The 21,193-nt window shown below is 50.9% G+C and overlaps 2 protein-coding genes across 2 annotated transcripts; one reads left to right on the forward strand and one right to left on the reverse strand.

Annotated features, from left to right (window-relative positions):
• Nucleotides 1-361: 361 nt before the first annotated feature.
• LOC121007577 (phosphatidylinositol transfer protein beta isoform-like) lies at nucleotides 362-8,979 on the forward strand. The gene is made up of 12 exons (XM_040439612.1): nucleotides 362-490; nucleotides 938-968; nucleotides 1,130-1,275; nucleotides 1,644-1,735; nucleotides 1,846-1,853; nucleotides 6,800-6,874; nucleotides 6,961-7,044; nucleotides 7,124-7,201; nucleotides 7,436-7,546; nucleotides 7,725-7,847; nucleotides 7,943-8,017; nucleotides 8,157-8,979. Exons 1-11 carry the CDS (start codon nucleotides 471-473, stop codon nucleotides 7,988-7,990), a joined length of 816 nt encoding a protein of 271 aa, XP_040295546.1. The 5' UTR covers nucleotides 362-470; the 3' UTR covers nucleotides 7,991-8,017; nucleotides 8,157-8,979.
• LOC121007556 (large neutral amino acids transporter small subunit 4-like) lies at nucleotides 8,690-20,852 on the reverse strand. The gene is made up of 14 exons (XM_040439580.1): nucleotides 20,490-20,852; nucleotides 20,369-20,413; nucleotides 19,501-19,690; nucleotides 19,342-19,397; nucleotides 17,191-17,267; nucleotides 15,634-15,726; nucleotides 11,606-11,739; nucleotides 11,307-11,467; nucleotides 10,865-11,020; nucleotides 10,646-10,772; nucleotides 10,450-10,564; nucleotides 10,167-10,240; nucleotides 9,961-10,084; nucleotides 8,690-9,157 (listed from the first exon to the last, which is right to left on the reverse strand). The coding sequence occupies exons 1-14, from the start codon at nucleotides 20,626-20,628 to the stop codon at nucleotides 9,011-9,013; spliced, it is 1,638 nt and encodes a 545-aa protein (XP_040295514.1). The 5' UTR covers nucleotides 20,629-20,852; the 3' UTR covers nucleotides 8,690-9,010.
• Between the last annotated feature and the right edge of the window lie 341 nt (nucleotides 20,853-21,193).

A 21,193-nucleotide genomic window follows, 5' to 3' on the forward strand; every position in this document is an offset into this window, starting at 1 on the left:
AGTGTATATAAGAGAAGAGATGACGGTCGCTGCTCTCCTGATGTCGTATCCACCTAGTTTTATTGCACCAGATCTAATACTGGCTCTACCATAAAACGTGGATACCCAGAATCCCCTCTCCTTCCTGATAGCGCTGTTCTTCTCTCCTGATACGTCATATGTTACAGGAGTGACGTCACTGCACGATCTTTCCTGTTTCTTCGCACACGCCCCGTCTCCTCCCATTGGCCCAACCCTCTCAGCTGCCGCTCGCTAGCACGCTCCTCCCTTAGCAACCGATTAGCCACCTAGCAACCCGCGCAGCAGCGGCCGCATACACCGCTTTCAAATTGTGCGTCGCCGGGGAATGACGTCACGCGTCCGCCGGCTCCCTCAGAGCAGAAGCATGCGTCCCTCCCTCCAGCCTGGGCGGCCTGGCTTCCGGTTTCCGGCCTGTGTTGCAGGGGCTGGTGAAGCGGAGGGACGAGAGGATGGTCCTGATTAAGGAATTGTGAGTTACCGGCGCCCGCGGGACCGGCCTTATGAGGCGGGGGGCCCCTTTAATGGACGGTTGGGGTCCCCTGCAGCGGGGTTGGGGGTGTCTGTGAAGGGGGCAGCAGTGTGGGGGTGGGGCTGCTGTCTGGAGAGGTCTGGGGGCTGGTGTGAGGGGGGCTGTGCCATGAGCTGCCAGGGTGGGGCCCCAGGGGCCCCTGTGGGTCTTTACTTTCTCTTTCTGGGTCTTCCAGCTGTTATAGAGCCACAGGTGTCTGGACATGCTGGTGCTTGTAGTCCTTCGGTGACCGCAGGTCCTGGGTTCCATGTCTGAGGGCGGCGGTCACCCCCCGGATAGAGCGGCGGGGTTCCCTCGGATTGGTCCATTATCTTATGCGGGGGTGGGGCTGCGCAGCGTGTCATGTGACCCCCGGATTGCTCTGACCTCCTGTTGTCTCTCTTGCAGCCGCGTCTGCCTGCCCATCTCGGTGGAGGAGGTGAGTACCGCATTGTCCGCTTCCACTGTCCTATCTGCTCTTGGAAAAGCTGGGTGACTGCTGTCCAGGACCCTGGCCGTATTGATGTCACCCAGCTTTCCCAGGTGCTGACATAGCCCCGCCCCCTGCGTTCCGGTAACCTGTGCGGCCTCTCCCTCCAGTACCAGGTCGGGCAGCTCTTCTCGGTGGCGGAGGCCAGTAAGGACAACACGGGCGGCGGAGAAGGCATCGAGGTCCTGAAGAACGAGCCCTACGAGCGGGACGGAGAGAAGGGGCAGTACACCCACAAGATCTACCACCTCCAGAGGTGAGGGACCACCACCCCCATCATTCTCTGCCGTCTTCTGAGGCTGAAAACCCGTCCTGGCCGAACGCTGCTCACAGCTGAGGGTTTGTTACAGTGAGGCGGCCCAAGTCTCACACTGCAACAAACAGGGCAGGAGAATCAGCCTGGATACAAGTGTAACAGACCCTCAGTTGTGAGAGCTATGAGGCCTGTGCAGGGTTTCGACCTCTGGCTGTGAGTCGGGCTCCGTTCCCCTCTTGTCCGGGCCCTTGTGTACAGATGTTCAGCCTGGTGGAAGCCCAGGGGCCCCGCTTTATCTGTAGACGGCAGGACACCGGCCCTTTAAGTATCATGCTCCGGGTGACGCTTGTGTTGCTCTTGTCTTGCAGTAAGGTCCCCAGTTTCGTGAAGATGTTGGCCCCTGAGGGATCGCTGGTGTTTCACGAGAAAGCATGGAACGCGTATCCGTACTGCCGCACCAGTGAGTGTCCGCACCGTGCTCCGGAGGAGGCTGATAATAGTGTTATAATGTGATGATGTAATAACGCGCTGTCTCTTCTCTCCTCTCTCACGCTGCTCCCCGGACATCAGTTGTCACTGTGAGTATATACATGGTATCAGTCTGTCAGCGCCCCCCCCCCCTCCCTTGTGTGTGTGCGCGCTCTCTTAGTCCAGTGCTCCTCCCTGTGTGTGCGCGCACTCTTAGTCCTGTCCTGCATGCTCCCTCTCTTAGTCCTGTCCTGCATGCTCCCTCTCTTAGTCCTGTCCTGCGTGCTCCCTCTCTTAGTCCTGTCCTGTGTGCTCCCTCTCTTAGTTCTGTCCTGCGTGCTCCCTCTTAGTCCAGTCCTGTCCTGCGTGCTCCCTCTCTTAGTCCAGTCCTGTCCTGCGTGCTCCCTCTCTTAGTCCTGTCCTGTCCTGCGTGCTCCCTCTCTTAGTCCTGTCCTGTCCTACGTGCTCCCTCTTAGTCCTGTCCTGCCCTGCGTGCTCCCTCTCTTAGTCCTGCCCTGCGTGCTCCCTCTCTTAGTCCTGCCCTGCGTGCTCCCTCTCTTAGTCCTGTCCTGCGTGCTCCCTCTCTTAGTCCTGTCCTGCGTGCTCCCTCTCTTAGTCCTGTCCTGCGTGCTCCCTCTCTTAGTCCAGTCCTGTCCTGCGTGCTCCCTCTCTTAGTCCAGTCCTGTCCTGCGTGCTCCCTCTCTTAGTCCAGTCCTGTCCTGCGTGCTCCCTCTCTTAGTCCAGTCCTGTCCTGCGTGCTCCCTCTCTTAGTCCAGTCCTGTCCTACGTGCTCCCTCTCTTAGTCCAGTCCTGTCCTGCGTGCTCCCTCTCTTAGTCCAGTCCTGTCCTGCGTGCTCCCTCTCTTAGTCCAGTCCTGTCCTGCGTGCTCCCTCTCTTAGTCCTGTCCTGCGTGCTCCCTCTCTTAGTCCAGTCCTGTCCTGCGTGCTCCCTCTCTTAGTCCAGTCCTGTCCTGCGTGCTCCCTCTCTTAGTCCTGTCCTGCGTGCTCCCTCTCTTAGTCCTGTCCTGCGTGCTCCCTCTCTTAGTCCTGTCCTGCGTGCTCCCTCTCTTAGTCCTGTCCTGCGTGCTCCCTCTCTTAGTCCTGTCCTGCGTGCTCCCTCTCTTAGTCCTGTCCTGCGTGCTCCCTCTCTTAGTCCTGTCCTGCGTGCTCCCTCTCTTAGTCCTGTCCTGCGTGCTCCCTCTCTTAGTCCTGTCCTGCGTGCTCCCTCTCTTAGTCCTGTCCTGCGTGCTCCCTCTCTTAGTCCTGTCCTGCGTGCTCCCTCTCTTAGTCCTGTCCTGCGTGCTCCCTCTCTTAGTCCTGTCCTGCGTGCTCCCTCTCTTAGTCCTGTCCTGCGTGCTCCCTCTCTTAGTCCTGTCCTGCGTGCTCCCTCTCTTAGTCCTGTCCTGCGTGCTCCCTCTCTTAGTCCTGTCCTGCGTGCTCCCTCTCTTAGTCCTGTCCTGCGTGCTCCCTCTCTTAGTCCTGTCCTGCGTGCTCCCTCTCTTAGTCCTGTCCTGCGTGCTCCCTCTCTTAGTCCTGTCCTGCGTGCTCCCTCTCTTAGTCCTGTCCTGCGTGCTCCCTCTCTTAGTCCTGTCCTGCGTGCTCCCTCTCTTAGTCCTGTCCTGCGTGCTCCCTCTCTTAGTCCTGTCCTGCGTGCTCCCTCTCTTAGTCCAGTCCTGCGTGCTCCCTCTCTTAGTCCAGTCCAGTCCTGCGTGCTCCCTCTCTTAGTCCAGTCCTGTCCTGCGTGCTCCCTCTCTTAGTCCAGTCCTGTCCTGCGTGCTCCCTCTCTTAGTCCAGTCCTGTCCTGCGTGCTCCCTCTCTTAGTCCAGTCCTGTCCTGCGTGCTCCCTCTTAGTCCAGTCCTGTCCTGCGTGCTCCCTCTCTTAGTCCAGTCCTGTCCTGCGTGCTCCCTCTCTTAGTCCAGTCCTGTCCTGCGTGCTCCCTCTCTTAGTCCAGTCCTGTCCTGCGTGCTCCCTCTCTTAGTCCAGTCCTGCGTGCTCCCTCTCTTAGTCCTGTCCTGCGTGCTCCCTCTCTTAGTGCTCCCTCTCTTAGTCCTGTGCTGTCCTGCGTGCTCCCTCTCTTAGTCCTGTGCTGTCCTGCGTGCTCCCTCTCTTAGTCCTGTGCTGTCCTGCGTGCTCCCTCTCTTTGTCCTGTCCTGCGTGCTCCCTCTCTTAGTCCTGTCCTGCGTGCTCCCTCTCTTAGTCCTGTCCTGTCCTGCGTGCTCCCTCTTTTAGTCCTGTCCTGTCCTGCGTGCTCCCTCTCTTAGTCCTGTCCTGTCCTGCGTGCTCCCTCTCTTAGTCCTGTCCTGTCCTGCGTGCTCCCTCTCTTAGTCCTGTCCTGCGTGCTCCCTCTCTTAGTCCTGTTTTGTCCTGCGTGCTCCCTCTCTTAGTCCTGTCCTGCGTGCTCCCTCTCTTAGTCCTGTCCTGCGTGCTCCCTCTCTTAGTCCTGTCCTGCGTGCTCCCTCTCTTAGTCCTGTGCTGTCCTGCGTGCTCCCTCTCTTTGTCCTGTCCTGCGTGCTCCCTCTCTTTGTCCTGTCCTGCGTGCTCCCTCTCTTAGTCCTGTCCTGCGTGCTCCCTCTCTTAGTCCTGTCCTGCGTGCTCCCTCTCTTAGTCCTGTCCTGCGTGCTCCCTCTCTTAGTCCTGTCCTGCGTGCTCCCTCTCTTAGTCCTGTCCTGCGTGCTCCCTCTCTTAGTCCTGTCCTGCGTGCTCCCTCTCTTAGTCCTGTCCTGCGTGCTCCCTCTCTTAGTCCTGTCCTGCGTGCTCCCTCTCTTTGTCCTGTCCTGCGTGCTCCCTCTCTTTGTCCTGTCCTGCGTGCTCCCTCTCTTAGTCCTGTCCTGCGTGCTCCCTCTCTTAGTCCTGTCCTGCGTGCTCCCTCTCTTAGTCCTGTCCTGCGTGCTCCCTCTCTTAGTCCTGTCCTGCGTGCTCCCTCTCTTAGTCCTGTCCTGCGTGCTCCCTCTCTTAGTCCTGTCCTGCGTGCTCCCTCTCTTAGTCCTGTCCTGCGTGCTCCCTCTCTTAGTCCTGTCCTGCGTGCTCCCTCTCTTAGTGCTCCCTCTCTTAGTCCTGTGCTGTCCTGCGTGCTCCCTCTCTTAGTCCTGTGCTGTCCTGCGTGCTCCCTCTCTTAGTCCTGTGCTGTCCTGCGTGCTCCCTCTCTTTGTCCTGTCCTGCGTGCTCCCTCTCTTTGTCCTGTCCTGCGTGCTCCCTCTCTTTGTCCTGTCCTGCGTGCTCCCTCTCTTAGTCCTGTCCTGCGTGCTCCCTCTCTTTGTCCTGTCCTGCGTGCTCCCTCTCTTTGTCCTGTCCTGCGTGCTCCCTCTCTTTGTCCTGTCCTGCGTGCTCCCTCTCTTAGTCCTGTCCTGCGTGCTCCCTCTCTTCCTCTTGGGTGGTCCTGTGTATGTTTGCACACGGTCTGTCCCTCCTGAGTTGTCAGCAGATGTCAGTGGGTTGCTTTAAGTGCCCTCTAGTGCTGCCCTCTCTTAGCTCTTCCTGTCATTGATTCACAGACCCCCTCCCCCTTTGCCCTCTCTTCCTGGCAGTCAGTCGCCCTTCCCCCTCCCCCCTTTCTCAGCTCTTCCTGGCAGTCAGTCACCCTTCCCCCTCCCCCTTTGCCCTCTCTCAGCTCTTCCTGGCAGTCAGTCGCCCTTCCCCCTCCCCCTTTGCCCTCTCTCAGCTCTTCCTGGCAGTCAGTCGCCCTTCCCCTCCCCCCTTTGCCCTCTCTCAGCTCTTCCTGGCAGTCAGTCACCCCTCCCCCCCTTTGCCCTCTCTCGGCTCTTCCTGGCAGTCAGTCACCCCTCCCCCCCTTTGCCCTCTCTCGGCTCTTCCTGGCAGTCAGTCACCCCTCCCCCCCTTTGCTCTCTCTCGGCTCTTCCTGGCAGTAAGTCACCCCTCCCCCCCTTTGCCCTCTCTCGGCTCTTCCTGGCAGTCAGTCACCCCTCCCCCCTTTGCCCTCTCTCAGCTCTTCCTGGCAGTCAGTCACCCTTCACCCTCCCCCTTTGCCCTCTCTCAGCTCTTCCTGGCAGTCAGTCACCCCTCCCCCTTTGCCCTCTCTCAGCTCTTCCTGGCAGTCAGTCGCCCCTCCCCCTCCAGTCATCTCTGTATGCAGCTCCATTGGGATTGAGTGTGAGATGTTCTGGTGCAACTGCAAGAAAATCCGGGTCAGTCGGCACATCCCGGCGCGCGCTGCCGTGGCTGGAAACATTGCATTGTTCTGACGTCAGACAGTGCGGAGCCCTCCCTTTATGTTGGGGATTGTAGTACAGTGATGAGGAAGTAGTCACTGCAGCCTGGGAGGTAACAAGGCCTGGGCGATGGCGCAGTTCTGTCCCGGAGACCTCATGGGTCGGTAAGGCCGCGGCCGTGACCTCTGTGCGCCCCCCCATGTGACAGAAATGACCGGTTGCATTGTCTTGAATTTTAATTCCAAATTATTGGAATTTGTATCGATTTAATCATTTTTTTGTTTTGAAAAAACTTTCAAAAACTTTCTGCTTGCTGTCAGTGAATGGGATCATTGATGGAGAATCTGAAAACGCCATGCAGACCTGCTACGTCTCACAGCTGAGGGGTTGTTCCAGTGTTCCAGTCTAGGCAATCCTCTGTGAGCCAGGTAGCGCGCGGCTCTCGCCTGTCCTGATTAGTTTGTTACAATGTATCAGTGCAGGCTGAGAAGCTCACAGAAGATTGCCTCGACTGGATACAACTGTAACAAACCCTCAGCTGTGAGAAGTAGCAGGTCAGAATCGGCAACTTTTGTATGGAAACCAGGAAATTCTGTTCAGGAAGCGGAGATCTTGATCATGATGAGGAACTCTTCACTACACATTGATGACTGGCAGTGAGTGGCGCCTCCTATCAGGCTCCGCTTCTCAGATGTGATGATTTTCGGCCGTTGGCACCTGCAGCGCTTACGTTCAGACCGTCCAGTGATGTCGTTTCCTGGCCCACTTCCCCTTTAAGCAGCAGTTTCGCTCTTGCGTGCTGACGTGGCCGGGCCTGCAGGTGGCGCTGTTCCATTGAGGTCTATGGAGAATCTCCGGCGTCTTGTAATGTGTCATGGATTTCCTTCCAGAACGAATACATGAAAGACGACTTCTTCATCAAGATCGAGACCTGGCATAAACCGGACTTCGGAACTCTGGAAAATGTGAGTCTGACCGCACCGCGCTATGTGTGCCGGTGTAAAACGCGCTGGTGCCCCATGTCCGTAATTCACACGCTTCCGTCCCGCAGGTCCATGGACTGGATGCGGAGACCTGGAAGGAGGTGGAGGTCGTGCCCATCGACATTGCAGACCGCTCCGAGATTTCCGAAGACGTGAGTACGATGGCGAGCGCCAGTGTGTACGCCTGACATGGGACTGCGCGTTTACCCGGCTCTGCTTGATTCTCCACAGGACTACAAACCTGAAGAAGATCCTGCAGCTTTCAGGTCGGAGAAGACGGGGAGAGGCCCCTTAAATAAGGACTGGATGGTATGATCCTTAAAGGGGCAGTGCATGTCCTACAATCTGCTGTGACCACTACCCCTCCTGTCCCGATCATGGGGACCCTTCTACTAGTCCTTACCCCATGAATTCATCTTCCTACAACTTGGCCTACAGCAGTGCTCATCCTGATTCATTAATAGAATGCCAGAACTGCGGTTAAGACTGACACTCGCCGCTGAGGGTTTGTAGAAAGCTGACCGACTTCATGTTTGTTTGTAGAAAGAAGTGCAGAACAACCCCTCGTGCCCTCACATGTGTGCCTACAAGCTGGTGACGGTCAAGTTCCGGTGGTGGGGTCTTCAGGGCAGAATGGAGAAATTTATCCACAAGGTAAGAGCCCCTCCATAAGGATGACGTTATCACGCGCCCACCGCTATAGCATTCCCTACACCTCCCACCATGAGCCAGCAGGAGGCACAAGCTGGGGACCGCATGGCTGCAGCTTTGGATGTGACAGGAGTATAAAGCTTTTTTTTTATTTTTATTTTTTTTCCTTTTTATGTCCCAGCAAGAAAAACGCCTCTTCACAAACTTTCACCGTCAGCTCTTCTGCTCGCTAGACCGGTGGGTGGACCTGAGCATGGACGACATCCGCCGCATGGAAGACGAGACACAGAGAGAACTTGACGAGGTGAGGCGCGAGGCTTTCCTGTGGTTTATTGGGGGGGGGGGGGGTTAGAACATGTGCGATTTCTGGGACTGACGCATCGTCCTCCCTCTCACCAGATGAGGCAGAAAGGAACAGTCAGAGGGATGACTGCCAAAGATGAATAAAGCCTGGGGCCTTCATGGACTAAACAGGTAAAAAAGGGTTAAATCTGCTACGCAGTGCAGTACCGGCAGTGACCACAGGGTGGCATCCCTGAACACCAAAGAGCTGGAAAGAACAATGTCTCCATCTACAGGCAGAACTGGTAACTGCGCCTCTGCTCTCTTCTAGATCCCTCATGTGCGGAGTCTGGATCATCTTCCTCTCATTGGCTGATCTGCGCTGGGGGGGGAGGGGCGCGTGGCTGAGAGTGGCGATGAATGGCGAGGAGGAGCTGCTGACCCCTCCCCGGCGGATTCCTCCCCGCCCGCTCCTTTGACGTCTCGACTCTTTGGCCTTTCTCATTTTAATATTTCTCTTTTTTTTTTTTCCTGCCTGCCCCCTGCTGGCTGTCCATGGCATTACCAGGCTGTGTTAACCTCTTCGCTGCCGCTGGTCTACACTGCCCTCCAGCTTTATGTTAGTAGCGTGGTATGACAGCACGGTTAACCCCTTGCTGGAAACGGACATTGAGGGCAGAGAATTCCCAGCCTCCAGCGCCACTTGCGTGCATTGAACGGTTTTCAGAAATCATCGTAAGAACAGGACAGAGATTTATTATATGGCGCCCGGTGCAGCTACATCCCCTATTGTGCAGCAGTGGAGTGGTTAATGCGCTCTAGTCCAGCAGGGCAGGGGTTAACGGGATGCCCTTTTATCCTCAAGTGTCATTTTGTATATTTTTATTTTTTTCTTATGGACTGTTCCATGTTAGGGAATGGGGGTGTGCGTGCGTGGATCAGTCTATTCCGGTGCTGTCCAATAGTAGAGAGGCCGGTGGGTGGAGCTTCAGGTGCCACTTACTTTTCGTAGGGTCCAGAAGTGACGAGACGCGGGACCAGAAGGGATGTTCACAGGGGCAGTGGGCGGGGCTTTAGTAACTTTTTTTTTTTTTTTTTTTTTTTAAAGGTATCATGTCACCTCATTTATGGAAATAAAAAAAATTAAAATTCCAGATGGCGTCTGTGATTGGTGGTGCATTTGGGTCAGGCCTCGGTTGTGGTTGGAGGGGTTACCTTGTGGAGGTGTATGGGGCGAGAGAGTGGACGGCGGTGCCTCTGATTATACGTGACCATCCGGTGGATCGGCAGAGCGACCGCAGCAAGAGACAGAGCCAGGAACGTGCCGTGAATCTGCAGGAAGAGGGGAAAATGGACGTAGAATGAATTTGCTTCGGAGCTGAAATCTCCCAGCGTCCCCTGCTTGTTCAGTGTCTGCACAGTGACTTGCTTTCCAGACATGCCAGCTCGTCACCAGGCGCTGTACAAGACGTTAAAGGGGTTGTCTGCTCTCCAGACATTGATGGCATAACGCTAAGATATACCATCAATGTCTGGTAGGAGCGGGTCCCAGAGACGGGACCCCCACCTATCTGCAAAACGGGGCCCCTGAAGTGTAGAGCGACGGCGCAAGCGCTGTCACCCTCCATTCACTGCTATGGGAGCTCTGAAAATAGCCGAGCGGTGAATGGAGGCTGGCCACATGTGCGCGGCACGTTATTCACTTCAGGGGCCCCGTTCTGCAGACAGGAGCGGGTCCCAGAGAAGAGAAACCCCCCCCCCCCCCACCGATCAGACATGATATGAGACAACCCCTTTAAGTAAAATATATTTTCCTATTAGGTGAATATCACGTCAGCAGAATTGTGAATATAGCTCTGGAGTATAATCCAGGCAGTAGGATATTGCTCGGAGCCGGACATGTGCATTTTGTTCTCCAGTCCCCTCCAGAGCTGCTTTTCTGCAGTGCATTGTGGGAGCTCAGGAGAAGGGTCGGAACTTGTTGGACCACGTGATACATTCCAAGGAGGAGTCGGCAGAATTGTGAATGCAGCTCTGGAGGGGACTGGGTTTCAGCAAAACTATGCATTTATTTTTTATATTTTTTGTAACCTTATGGCACTTGAATGCTTGAAACAAGACAGGCACGCCCTCACCCAGAAGGGGTCCCCACGCAGGGGCCCCATGAGCAGCAGGAAGATCGGATATTGGACAAGGGACAGGATTGAAGAGATGAACGTGTTAATTCCCAGCAGAGCTCCAAAATGCTGTCCGGGGAACCTGAGGGACAGAGTGGACATGGTAACGCCCGATTCCTTCTATCATGGCTGACGCGTCATCCGATCCTGTGCGTTATACTCACACGCTGAGATAGAGAGTGGAGCTGACGAGGAACATGGACGCTCTGATGGCCACATGGAGGATGAAGCTGACAACCTTGACGGGGGGGGGGGGACAAAGAGAAAAGCGACAAGTCAGGTTCAGGGAAGGGAATTTTCCTGGAGCTTCACTCCACCTCAGGTAGTGATATGTGTAGTACCAGTCACAGCCTGCAGGGGGCAAGGCAGCGCCATCTGCTGGCCCTGAGGTGGTACAGCACCCAACCTGAAAGTCAAGTTAAACTTCGTGTTACCAGGATCACTTACCTGGAGTTGCAGAGAAGGTATAAGACAGCTTATGCCAAAGCCAATGACGAGAAGACTCCTGAGGGCGTAGATGGCGGACAGTCTCTTCATGCTGCACGCTTGTTTGTAAGAATTCCTGCAAAACATCACATCATGTGGTTTAGGCAGCAGCCCTATAACGCAGAGATGACGGTATTATCAGAAAACATGGGAGGACCTCGCCGCGGTCTGGCCCGTTTTTCTGGGTCTTTTTCGGAGTCGGTGGTTATGGAGTAAGATGGAGATCACCGGCGCAGCAAACAGGCCGAGCATCTGCAGAGCCCCAAATACTGAGGAGTAGACATCTAGGTGGAGAAGACACTGTTAATTGGAGGACCACCCTGAAGAGCACCAGGACTAATGATGACACTGGAGGGAAATGGTTGAGGGCGCTCACCTGACTGACTCCAGCGACCCTCCTCCTGACTCTGAAGATGGGAGTTCACCGAAGAGACGTAGAAGTAGATCCAGGTGAGCAGCGTGGAGTCGGACAGCAGATGGAGCAGGAACGTGGGGCTGACGAGACTTTCCAGCAGAGGTGACTGGGCAGGAGCTGGGTGGAACAGAAGCAGGTCAGCGGGTGGTTCATGATGGAGCAGGACCCCCACCCCCCAAATGCCTAGTCCTCATGGTGTTGTCTTCTTCTGGTCCTCTTTGGCTCCTTGCACCAAGGCCCATTCTGGGTTCAGAACCTGGTTGGCCATAGTTGCTGTCCCCGGGACAGATCTCTCTATGATACAACTGGTGCCTTGGTTTTTAGATGAAGCTCTTCTGTCAGAAGAGACCTCACCCTGGTCCTGGCCGCCTGAAGGTGACTAGTAGATGATGGTGGTGGTTACCGTCCGGCCTCTTGAAGCTCAGCGTCCTCCTGAAGCTCAGGATTCTTTCTCTGTCCTTTAGAGAGTTCTGGAACTTGTGTTTCAGAGACTTCTGGCACCACTCATCCTCCTGGGGCTTCTTCTTGTTCATGGCCTCGTAGCAGTTCAGCCGCAGACTGACACTGAGGAGACACAGCAAGCTTGTTGTGACCATCTGCACCAATCACTACAACTCTCAACATCTTCAGATACAGTGAGTTACTTGGGACAAAACCACTACAGGTGGGATAGTGTGACCCACCAGAACCCGGAGTCCTCACCTGTACATGGTGTCCTCTTTCTCTCTAGGTGGGCTGAGGCACCAGCAAAGAGTACTGTTCAGGACCATCGCACAGGACATGGTCCCGTATCCTAAAATTATGGGGACAATGGGGATCCCCGAAAAATAAATGACCTAAACAAAGAGAGGGAGCAAAACTGTAAGGCTGAAATCTTACATCACCATAAAGATATACCACTGGATCAGGGACTGAGCGCTATATATACCACTGGACCACCAGGGACTGAGCGCTATATATACCACTGGACCACCAGGGACTGAGCGCTATATATACCACTGGACCACCAGGGGCTGAGCGCTATATATACCACTGGATCAGGGACTGAGCTCTATATAAACCACTGGATCAGGGACTGAGCTCTATATATACCACTGGACCACCAGGGACTGAGCGCTATATATACCACTGGACCACCAGGGACTGAGCGCTATATATACCACTGGACCACCAGGGACTGAGCGCTATATATACCACTGGACCACCAGGGGCTGAGCGCTATATATACCACTGGACCACCAGGAACAGAGCGCTATATATACCACTGGACCACCAGGAACAGAGCGCTATATATACCACTGGATCAGGGACTGAGCTCTATATAAACCACTGGATCAGGGACTGAGCTCTATATATGACACTGTACCACCAGGGACTGAGCTCTATATATGACACTGGACCACCAGGGGCTGAGCTCTATATAAACCACTGGACCACCAGGGACTGAGCGCTATATATACCACTGGACCACCAGGAACAGAGAGCTATATATACCACTGGACCACCAGGAACAGAGAGCTATATATACCACTGGACCACCAGGAACAGAACGCTATATATACCACTGGACCACCAGGAACAGAGCGCTATATATACCACTGGACCACCAGGAACAGAGCGCTATATATACCACTGGCCCACCAGGGGCTGAGCTCTATATATGACACTGTACCACCAGGGACTGAGCTCTATATATAACACTGGACCACCAGGGGCTGAGCTCTATATAAACCACTGGACCACCAGGGACTGAGCGCTATATATACCACTGGACCACCAGGAACAGAGAGCTATATATACCACTGGACCACCAGGAACAGAGCGCTATATATACCACTGGCCCACCAGGGGCTGAGCTCTATATATGACACTGTACCACCAGGGACTGAGCTCTATATATGACACTGGACCACCAGGGGCTGAGCTCTATATAAACCACTGGACCACCAGGGACTGAGCGCTATATATACCACTGGACCACCAGGAACAGAGAGCTATATATACCACTGGACCACCAGGAACAGCGCTATATATACCACTGGACCACCAGGGACTGAGCGCTATATATACCACTGGATCAGGGGCTGAGCGCTATATATACCACTGGCCCACCAGGAACAGAACGCTATATATACCACTGGACCACCAGGAACAGAACGCTATATATACCACTGGACCACCAGGAACAGAGCGCTATATATACCACTGGACCACCAGGAACAGAGTGCTATATATACCACTGGCCCACCAGGGGCTGAGCTCTATATATGACACTGTACCACCAGGGACTGAGCTCTATATATACCACTGGACCACCAGGGACTGAGCGCTATATATACCACTGGATCAGGGGCTGAGCGCTATATATACCACTGGCCCACCAGGGGGTGAGCGCTATATATACCACTGGCCACCAGGGACTGAGCTCTATATATACCACTGGCCCACCAGGAACAGAACGCTATATATACCACTGGACCACCAGGAACAGAGCGCTATATATACCACTGGACCACCAGGAACAGAGCGCTATATATACCACTGGCCCACCAGGGGCTGAGCTCTATATATGACACTGGACCACCAGGGGCTGAGCTCTATATAAACCACTGGACCACCAGGGGCTGAGCTCTATATAAACCACTGGACCACCAGGGACTGAGCTATATATACCACTGGACCACCAGGAACAGAACGCTATATATACCACTGGACCACCAGGAACAGAACGCTATATATACCACTGGACCACCAGGAACAGAGCGCTATATATACCACTGGACCACCAGGAACAGAGCGCTATATATACCACTGGACCACCAGGAACAGAGCGCTATATATACCACTGGACCACCAGAAACAGAGCGCTATATATACCACTGGACCACCAGGAACAGAGCGCTATATGTACCACTGGACCACCAGGAACAGCGCTATATATACCACTGGACCACCAGGAACAGAGAGCTATATATACCACTGGACCACCAGGAACAGAGAGCTATATATACCACTGGACCACCAGGGACTGAGCGCTATATATACCACTGGATCAGGGGCTGAGCTCTATATATGACACTGGATCAGGGGCTGAGCGCTATATATACCACTGGACCACCAGGGACTGAGCGCTATATATACCACTGGATCAGGGGCTGAGCGCTATATATACCACTGGCCCACCAGGGGGTGAGCGCTATATATACCACTGGCCACCAGGGACTGAGCTCTATATATACCACTGGACCACCAGGGACTGAGCGCTATATATACCACTGGACCACCAGGGACTGAGCACTATATATACCACTGGATCAGGGGCTGAGCGCTATATATACCACTGGACCACCAGGGACTGAGCGCTATATATACCACTGGATCAGGGGCTGAGCGCTATATATACCACTGGATCAGGGGCTGAGCGCTATATATACCACTGGACCACCAGGGACTGAGCGCTATATATACCACTGGACCACCAGGGGCTGAGCTCTATATATACCACTGGATCAGGGGCTGAGCGCTATATATACCACTGGACCACCAGGGACTGAGCGCTATATATACAACTGGATCAGGGGCTGAGCGCTATATATACCACTGGCCCACCAGGGGGTGAGCGCTATATATACCACTGGCCACCAGGGACTGAGCTCTATATATACCACTGGACCACCAGGGACTGAGCGCTATATATACCACTGGACCACCAGGGACTGAGCACTATATATACCACTGGACCACCAGGGACTGAGCACTATATATACCACTGGACCACCAGGAACAGAGCGCTATATATACCACTGGACCACCAGGAACAGAGCGCTATATATACCACTGGACCACCAGGAACAGAGGGCTATATATACCACTGGACCACCAGGAACAGAGCGCTATATATACCACTGGACCACCAGGAACAGAGCGCTATATATACCACTGGACCACCAGGAACAGAGGGCTATATATACCACTGGACCACCAGGAACAGAGCGCTATATATACCACTGGACCACCAGGAACAGGGCGCTATATATACCACTGGACCACCGGGAACAGAGCGCTATATATACCACTGGACCACCAGGGACTGAGCGCTATATATACCACTGGACCACCGCGAACAGAGCGCTATATATACCACTGGACCACCAGGGACTGAGCGCTATATATACCACTGGACCACCAGGAACAGGGCGCTATATATACCACTGGACCACCAGGAACAGGGTGCGATATATATACCACTGGACCACCGGGAACTGAGCGCTATATATACCACTGGACCACCAGGAACTGAGCGCTATATATACCACTGGACCACCAGGGACAGGGTGCGATATATATACCACTGGACCACCAGGGACTGAGCGCTATAGAGTCCCCTGGACCACCACAGACTGAGGTCTATATAAACCACTGGCCACCAGGTTCTTAGTTCTATACATCAAGTGACCTCTTTAGGCCTCATGCACACGGCTGTTGTTTTTTGGTCCGCAGTTTTGGCGGCTCGGATGCGGACCCATTCACTTGAACGGGGCCGCAAAAGATGGCCCCGCAAAAAAAAGTATGACATGTCCTATTCTTATCCGCGCTTTGCGGACAAGAATAGGCAGTTATATTAAAGGCTGTCCGTGCCGTTCTGCAAATTGCGGAACGCACATGGAGGCCATCCGTGTTTTGCGGATCCGTGCATGTAGCCTTACTCTGGGCAGCACTTTATGTCTTACCTTAATGATGGTGAAGATTGTCGCTGAGGCTGAGAAGCTTGCAATCACCAGGGAAGGGAAGAGAGGCCCAACGTCCTCCAAGATATGTGGGAGCTGAAGAAGACACGAGACACAGATAATGTCCTGCGGTTATCTGTCAGGCCGATATGTGTGTGAATGACTGCAGGTCTGGTCTGATTAGATGCTGGATCTTGCCACTAGAGGGCATAACAGTGCATCCCCCGCTGCCCTATAAAGAGGCTCCCAGGGGCTACCTAAGGGTAGTGTACCTCTTGGTAAGAGATTATTGACTGCTAGAGATGTCTCTACAATGCACTAGAAGACAATGAGGGACGTTTATCAATACAGCAGTTTATATACAGCAGCCATGATCCCTCTGCACCGGAGTGGAAGGTTCCTAATTTATTCAGATATATTCAGGCAGATGTCTCTTAAATTAGTCGCATCTCTGGCAACCTGTGCCCCAGAAACTGAAGTCTGCGCCAGCCGGGGGCCATATCTCTAGAGGCCGTATCCCATATTGTATCCTGTCTAGAGGCCGTATCTTATCCTGTATCTAGGATAGAGGCCGTATCCCATCTTGTATCCGGGCTAGAGGCCGTATCCCATCTTGTATCCGGGCTATAGACCGTATCTCATCTTGTATCCGGGCTAGAGGCCGTATCCCATCTTGTATCCGGGCTAGAGGCCGTATCTCATCTTGTATCCGGGCTAGAGGCTGTATCCCATCTTGTATCCGGGCTAGAGGCCGTATCTTATCCTGTATCTAGGATAGAGGCCATGTCTCATCTTGTATCCAGGCTATAGACCGTATCTCATCTTGTATCCAGGCTATAGACCGTATCTCATCTTGTATCCGGGCTAGAGGCCGTATCCCATCTTGTATCCGGGCTAGAGGCCGTATCCCATCTTGTATCCGGGCTAGAGGCCGTATCCCATCTTGTATCCGGGCTAGAGACTATATCTCATCTTGTATCCAGGCTATAGACCGTATCTCATCTTGTATCCGGGCTAGAGACTGTATCTCATCTTGTATCTTGGTTAGAGAATGTATCTCATCTTGTATCCGGGCTAGAGACTGTATCTCATCTTGTATCCAGGCTAGAGACTGTATCTCATCTTGTATCCAGGCTAGAGACTGTATCTCATCTTGTATCCAGGCTAGAGACTGTATCTCATCTTGTATCCAAACTACAGGCTGTACATAGATACATTCACATACACAAGCTTCATCCCGACATCTCCTTCTTGGTGCAGGATTTTTTTGTCAATGAGTTTAGATTTATTTGGCCACTACCTCCAAGTTGTTCTGTAATACTGTATCACACGTGACCGGATTAGATACACTGGTATAATATCTTATGCCTCCTGCTGTCAGTGTGCTGAGGTCAGGGTTCTTGGGTGTGATCTGTTGTGTAAATATTTGGGGTGTTTGTAGGTGACACATCAGACGTCAGGGACAGTTCACATGAAAACACAATAAATCGGTCACTGATAAGAAGATTTATATCTGTCATTGAAGGTAAATCTCCCACAGCAATAAAACCTAATCCTTACCATGAGAGAGGAGAAGAGGACACAGCTTCCTCCGAGGCCCTGCGCGATCAGTGCAAACGGCAGGAACAGGGACAGGGCTGAGGGACAATAGAAGTATCACATGTAAAATGATACTACTATACTACTGCTCCTATGTACAGGAATATAACTACTATACTACTGCTCCTATGTACAGGAATATAACTACTATACTACTGCTCCTATGTACAGGAATATAACTACTATAATACTGCTCCTATGTACAGGAATATAACTACTATACTACTGCTCCTATGTACAAGAATATAACTACTATAATACTGCTCCTATGTACAAGAATATAACTACTATAATACTGCTCCTATGTACAGGAATATAACTACTATAATACTGCTCCTATGTACAGGAATATAACTACTATAATACTGCTCCTATGTACAGGAATATAACTACTATACTACTGCTCCTATGTACAAGAATATAACTACTATAATACTGCTCCTATGTACAGGAATATAACTACTATAATACTGCTCCTATGTACAAGAATATAACTACTATAATACTGCTCCTATGTACAAGAATATAACTACTATAATACTGCTCCTATGTACAAGAATATAACTACTATAATACTGCCTCCTGTGTACAAGAATATAACTACTATAATACTGCTCCTATGTACAAGAATATAACTACTATAATACTGCTCCTATGTACAGGAATATAACTACTATAATACTGCCTCCTATGTACAAGAATATAACTACTATAATACTGCTCCTATGTACAAGAATATAACTACTATAATACTGCTCCTATGTACAAGAATATAACTACTATAATACTACTCCTATGTACAAGAATATAACTACTATAATACTGCTCCTATGTACAAGAATATAACTACTATAATACTGCTCCTATGTACAAGAATATAACTACTATAATACTGCTCCTATGTACAGGAATATAACTACTATACTACTGCTCCTATGTACAGGAATATAACTACTATAATACTGCTCCTATGTACAGGAATAGAACTACTATAATACTGCTCCTATGTACAAGAATATAACTACTATAATACTGCTCCTATGTACAGGAATAGAACTACTATAATACTGCTCCTATGTACAGGAATAGAACTACTATAATACTGCTCCTATGTACAGGAATATAACTACTATAATACTGCTCCTATGTACAGGAATATAACTACTATAATACTGCTCCTATGTACAGGAATATAACTACTATAATACTGCTCCTATGTACAGGAATATAACTACTATAATACTGCTCCTATGTACAGGAATATAACTACTATAATACTGCCTCCTATGTATAAGAATATAACTACTATAATACTGCCTCCTATGTACAGGAATATAACTACTATAATACTGCCTCCTATGTACAAGAATATAACTACTATAATACTGCTCCTATGTACAGGAATATAACTACTATACTACTGCTCCTATGTACAGGAATATAACTACTATAATACTGCTCCTATGTACAGGAATATAACTACTATAATACTGCTCCTATGTACAGGAATATAACTACTATAATACTGCTCCTATGTACAAGAATATAACTACTATAATACTGCTCCTATGTACAAGAATATAACTACTATAATACTGCTCCTATGTACAAGAATATAACTACTATAATACTGCTCCTATGTACAAGAATATATCTACTATAATACTGCCTCCTATGTACAAGAATATAACTACTATAATACTGCTCCTATGTACAAGAATATAACTACTATAATACTGCTCCTATGTACAAGAATATAACTGCTATAATACTGCCTCCTATGTACAAGAATATAACTACTATAATACTGCCCCTATGTACAAGAATATAACTACTATAATACTGCCCCTATGTACAAGAATATAACTACTATAATACTGCCTCCTATGTACAAGAATATAACTACTATAATACTGCCTCCTATGTACAGGAATATAACTACTATAATACTGCTCCTATGTACAAGAATATAACTACTATAATACTGCCTCCTATGTACAAGAATATAACTACTATAATACTGCCTCCTATGTACAAGAATATAACTACTATAATACTGCCTCCTATGTACAAGAATATAACTGCTATAATACTGCTCCTATGGATACTCACTTTGTGGCTTAACAAGGCAGTACACGAGCATCAGGCAGGAGACGGACACCAGGGCTCTGTGGGTGCAGAGTAGGGAGATTGGTGGTGATGAGTGGCAGACAGTAGACTATATTGCAGTTATACTGAGGGTCACAGATGTGCGGTGTATACATTTCTCACCCTCCAATCTGGCGCAGTGACCTGATGTGGACGTATCCCAAAAGCAGCTGGAGGGGCAGAAAGGCCCCCCAGATGAAGAATGTCCCCACTGTGAACCCTAAGGTGAGGCTTTGCTCTTGAGATGTGCAGGGATCTTGGGGTTTATTGCTCCTGGACCCCAATATTAACTCCGCCATGGAAGACACCGCCTCTGGATGCGGGAAATCAGAAGGAGGAGACGTCAGAAAACGGATGTAACACAGAGTCCTGCAGGGTCACTAGCTGTATACTGCAGGCTATATATAGTGTCTATGGGGATGTGTGATATACAGTATATTGCAGGGTTGTTGGCTGTATATTACAGGCGGTATATAATATTCGATGAAGATGTGTGATATACAGTATATTACAGGAGATATATAATAATCTATGAAGATGTGTGATATACAGTATATTACAGGCGGTATATAATAGTCTATAAAGATGTGTGATATACAGTATATTACAGGCGGTATATAATCTATGAAGATGTCTGATATACAGTATATTACAGGCGGTATATAATAGTCTATAAAGATGTGTGATATACAGTATGTTACAGGCGGTATATAATCTATGAAGATGTGTGATAAACAGTATATTACAGGCGGTATATAATATTCTATGAAGATGTGTGATATACAGTATATTACAGGCGGTATATAATATTCTATGAAGGTGTGATATACAGTATATTACAGGAGATATATAATATTCTATGAAGATGTGTGATATACAGTATATTACAGGCGGTATATAATAGTCTATGGGGATCTCTGATGTAGGTGTATGTAACCCCTTATAATCGGCCTCTGCAGGTCACGACCCTTATTACTCCTCATGCTCTCACCTGCACGTCCAGTATCGTTACTCCGCTCTTCTGACCGCTCCAGATCTGGGAGACACAAGAAGAGACATTTTATATGACAAAACGCAAAGGGAGAGAGACCGAGGGATGAGCGGATACCGACCTGAGTGACAGTCCTGAGACAGCACCCCCACATCTATCAGGATGGGGCTCAGCGAATTCCAGCCAAGAAGACACCCCGAAAATAAGAGCGTTTCCACTAGAGCTGAGCTCAGTATCCACCGCCTCATGATTCGCCCCATAATTCAGCAGGCAGAGAAGATGGGAAAAGTGCAGTATACGGCAGGACTTCTGGCCGTCTGTCACAGGCGGTATATAATCCTGCTCCTTGTATTGCAGGCGGTATATCACAGGCGGTATATAATCCTGCTCCTTGTATTGCAGGCGGTATATAATCCTGCTCCTTGTATTGCAGGCGGTATATAGTTCTGCTCCTTGTATTGCAGACACGTAGACCCGGTCGGGGTATTGAGTGCAGACTGGCTCCTGGGTCGGGGCGTTGCACGCTCACTTGTGACCCTGTGTTTACAGACGACACATCGGCAATCCTGACCCACAACTAAAAAATCCAATCATGGCAGATGGAAGAGAAGGAAGGAGTGTGTACAATACAGGCGCAGCGCAAGCGCACACAAACAGCCGCACAATCGCCTCTCTATAGCCTCAATATCATAGCAAGGTGGACGCGGATAGTGCACCTCTCCCACCGCTGGGACCCTACGGGGTGAGGGAAGGGCAATCCATAACTCGGGGCCCCAACGGCCGTAGAGCGTCCATCACTGCAGGAGGTTGACCCGAAGTGCCCCA

The sequence above is a fragment of the Bufo bufo genome, chromosome 7, assembly GCF_905171765.1.
Source record: "Bufo bufo chromosome 7, aBufBuf1.1, whole genome shotgun sequence".
In the NCBI taxonomy this organism is placed as follows: Eukaryota; Metazoa; Chordata; class Amphibia; order Anura; family Bufonidae; genus Bufo; species Bufo bufo.